Here is a 4,180-nt window from a genome sequence, read left to right on the forward strand (position 1 = left end):
TATACAGTATATCTCCAAGATCTTAGAGGGATAGTTCACCCAAAATTTTAAATTCTGTCATCAATTACTCACCCTCAAGCTGTTCCAAACCTGTATGAATTTCATTGTTCTGCTGAAAACAAAAGAAGATATTGTAAATAATATTTGCTGGTCCCCACTGACTTCCATAGTAAACATTTTTCATACTAGGGAAGTCAATGGGGACCACCAACTGTTTGGTTACCAACATTCTTTAAAACATCTTTTTTCATTATCCACAGAAGAAAGAAACTCATAAACTGCTATTCAGTCAGTGATGACATAATTTTCATTTTTGGGTGAACTATTCCTTTAACAAGCATTTTAAGAGTATCTTAGGTGAGACTGTGTATGACTGAATATTTGTATATTTGTGTGTGTGTGTGTGTGTGTGTGTGGGAGTGAACATTTAATGACTCTCCTGTTTGTTTTGAGAGGGCGTTCTCAGTTTACTGATTATATTAAATATCCAGAGAGAAACACAAAAACACACACACACACACACGAGGCTGTGTGTTAAACCCTGCATACGAGTGTCTGTGTATCTGTGTTTAGTGTCTTTGCAAACAACAGAATTTCTCAGAAACTTTTGCAAACAATCCAAATTTAGTATGAAGGATTGACAATAAAGATATCTGAAAGCTAAAGCTAAACCGAATCTGCGTGTCTTCCAATTCATTAGCTGCTACAGGCAAATAATTTGTAGAGTGCAGTGAGCAGTAAGCTATTTGTGCTAAACCAGTGTATATATGACTACAATGATAACTAATAATAATTTGATAGCAAATATCAGGTTGCAATATTAAACAGCATAACGGACTGTTTTTGTACAGCTAAAATACCTGGAATAACTGTCTGTCACCGGATGCACATTTGAAGTACAAATGGCCATGGCTGCTCTTACATTAAAAATGAGGTGGACTGAGCAAGCCAAAAGTTACTGTATTAGGACCCTAACTAACACTACATTCATGAAGCTACCAGTCACTATTTTAACAGAGGTAACAAAAAATTACACAGCAAACATGAAAGCAGTTTTTGAGAAGAACAGAACCACCAGTGATGTCTAAACTAAATGAACGGACAGCAATGGACCAAGAAGATGAACCAATTCACTTGAACAACTTCTAACCCATATCTTACCAGCATCAGAGCAGCGTGAAGCCAGCAGACTCCTCCTGCTCTCCAGCTCATCTGTCTCTTCACTGATGGGAGTCAGACGTTCGACAGAGAGGGCATAATCAAACCTGCTGCCTTGACCTCGCAGCGCCAGCTTCTCCTGTGAATCTACTCCAGATCCATGAACAGCCCTCAAGTTCTGCTCCACCTCTGAACTCTCATCTTTCACTGACACCTCAGAGTCAACAACTCCGTTTAGGCTGAGGCGGCGAAAGCCATTGGAAAAAGCATCTGAAATCTCAGCGAGCCATGAAGAGAATGCTGGGATACCTGCCTGAGGAATGTCTGCCATTCAGATTTCAAAATGTTTTTCCCAACAGCTCAAAAGAAGGTCTATTTTCAGATGCACAGAACCCAGTGAATTCCCTCATGTTGTTACTGTTTTGAAAACAAAATCAACAGAACTTATACAGAACATATTTACTTTTATAGTGCAACTAACAACCATAATTTGCAAAGCAGATTGACATCAAACATACAATCTAATTAAAAGTTAACTGCCTCAGGTTAGGGCTGGGAGATAAATGATATCATATCGAGATTGCGATAAATTTGATGTTGATAACGATGATAAGCTCTGGACATTTTTACTCGAAATGGATTAATCTAACACATTAATCACACACAGCAGAAATAAACTTGACAACAGCCAGTCAGCTAATGCCGCGATGTTCTGCGTGTACACAAACTTAAACACATGTGATGCTCACTGTATTTTCAATGTCTGAGTTTCAATATATGAACATGAACTTCATCCCCAGAGCTGCTCTGAGAGTCACTTCATCAGCTTTACACTGTTTCATTTGAGAAAAAAACACCATCAAACACACACTGAAACTGAAAGTAAAACTGAAAGACTTTCACGACAACGCGTCAAAATAAAAGTCTGGTTTAACTTGAAGAAATTATGACAAATATATTACTATTGTATAGTTTACTAAAATATAATTATTAAAGTAATAATAATAATTTTATTATTACTCTAAAGGAATATTATACAACCAAGGTATATTTTCACTAATTAATACAGTTCTGTTGTGTAGCATCTTGCTTGACAATAAAAATACAATGTTTTGTTGTAAATTAATTTGATTACATTTTAAAAGAATATTCAAACTGTTTTATAAATTCATTTAATTGGGCAATTAAAAAAAAAAAAATATGTCTAACAAACATGTGGGAAGTATTTCCTTCTTTATTAATGTCAAATGACCATCGTGATATATATCAATATTGAATAATATGAAAAAAACTATTTGTGATAATATTTTTGGCTATATCGCCCAGCCCTACTTCAGCTACCTGACGAAAACTATTTTAAATAATATTATTTAATATTATTTAAATAATATGGTATTAAAATTCTTTCCAAATCCAATAAGCCAATGATTTATTATTCTTTTTTTTTATGACCAGTAACCAATAATTGGGTGATATTATAATCTTTACTATTTTATCTAAATAAATCAATAAATAAAAACACTAAAAATCTATCATTTTAAAAGCTACAAGTAAATTTAGGTGACACAACATTATAATGCACAGTATGAAAACAGATATTCATTTTGAGATTTGCCAAAGATTGATCTAACAAACAAAGATTTAACAGTGTTATTAGATTATTGGTCTTTCAAAGATAAACTTTAAGTGAGTGTTAGATGACGACAAAGGTAATCTAATTGTAAAAAATTAGCATGCACAGTTAAATATCCAATTCCAATAACTTAAAAAAATCTCAAATATCAGCCAACAACCGTTATGGTACCAATATATTGCACATCCCTAGTACAAACACTTACCAGCAGGGCTTCCTCAAAAAACAACCAATTACTCCATTTAGAGCCCCTGCATCTCATAAACTAACTACATACAGCAAACCTTCAGTCGAATAAGTTCAGCAGCACCTGACGCATGGCGTTTATCTAGCTAGTAGACTCAGGACATCTCGTAGGACAGACAGAGTAAATGTTTACTAAAGGAGCTGCTTAGAAATACCACAACAGAACTTCCTCCAACACCCAGCTGATATACTGACTGTGTAATGTGTGTATAACCAAAAGGAGCCAGGTTTACTCATAGGTGAGTGTGTGTATATGTGTTTACCAGGAATGAATAGAGATAGGGACAACCCACAGAGCACACAAAGATTTGTGTGGTTCAGTGCATTTAATATAGATAACTGGATCCCAAACACTCCACACCTGTATGCCAATGGTCATCAAACAGACTATTATTATATTCACCCTGGATATGAGAAAATATTTTAATAATGAAGTCCACCTTTTCCAACATAGAAAAAAGTTTGTCTGATCAATAATATTTACCGAGTCCCTGGTGAATCCCAGAACGGTCTCTACGTTTGCGCCGGCTGTACTGCTCGAGGCATGGCAGACCACCGACACGAGCGAAACAAAGCTTCTTATTGATGAAAAGGAAGAGTATGGCCAGCAAGATGACAAAGATGCCCACGGCTGACAGGAAGCCCACCGCCTCGGGAGTGACTGGTGAGGGAACAGACACACAGATACACATTGATCAGAAGCATTTAAGTATAGAAGTTCAATTTTTATACTGTATTAATAACATTTTCTGTCCCTTAAAGGAATAGCCTACCCAAAAATGAAAATTATATAATTTACTCACGTTAATTATGTAATTCCAAACCTACATGACTTTCTTCTGTGGAACATAAAAGATATTATAAAGAATGTTGATAACCAAATAGTTTTGGTTCCTATTAACTTCCATTGTATGGACACAAAAATACAATGGAAGTTAATGCGAAACGAAACTGTTTGGTTATCAACATTCTTCATAATATCTTCTTTTATGTTCTACAGAAGACACATGGGTCATACGGGGTTTGGAACAATATGAGGGTGAGTAAATAATTACATATTTTTTCCTTTTTGGAGACATTTGGTTGGTCATATATATATATATATATATATATATATATATATATATATATATAACTGCCCTA

General features: G+C 34.9%; 1 protein-coding gene across 3 annotated transcripts in view; it reads right to left on the bottom strand.

The window, feature by feature from the left end:
* The window catches only part of LOC107683639 (synaptotagmin-16-like), a 22,862-nt gene that overhangs the window by 12,317 nt on the left and 6,365 nt on the right, over positions 1-4,180 (bottom strand). For 2 of the 3 annotated variants that reach the window (XM_016479722.1, XM_016479729.1), the window contains exon 2: positions 3,522-3,698. In XM_016479722.1, coding sequence (XP_016335208.1) covers positions 3,522-3,698 — 177 coding nt within the window. Of the gene's footprint in view, positions 1-1,161; positions 1,576-2,996; positions 3,070-3,521; positions 3,699-4,180 lie in introns of those variants that run through there. The other variant, XM_016479714.1, reaches the window with a different exon arrangement.

The sequence above is a fragment of the Sinocyclocheilus anshuiensis genome, unplaced genomic scaffold, assembly GCF_001515605.1.
Source record: "Sinocyclocheilus anshuiensis isolate Anshui unplaced genomic scaffold, SAMN03320099.WGS_v1.1 scaffold413, whole genome shotgun sequence".
NCBI classification, from domain to species: Eukaryota; Metazoa; Chordata; class Actinopteri; order Cypriniformes; family Cyprinidae; genus Sinocyclocheilus; species Sinocyclocheilus anshuiensis.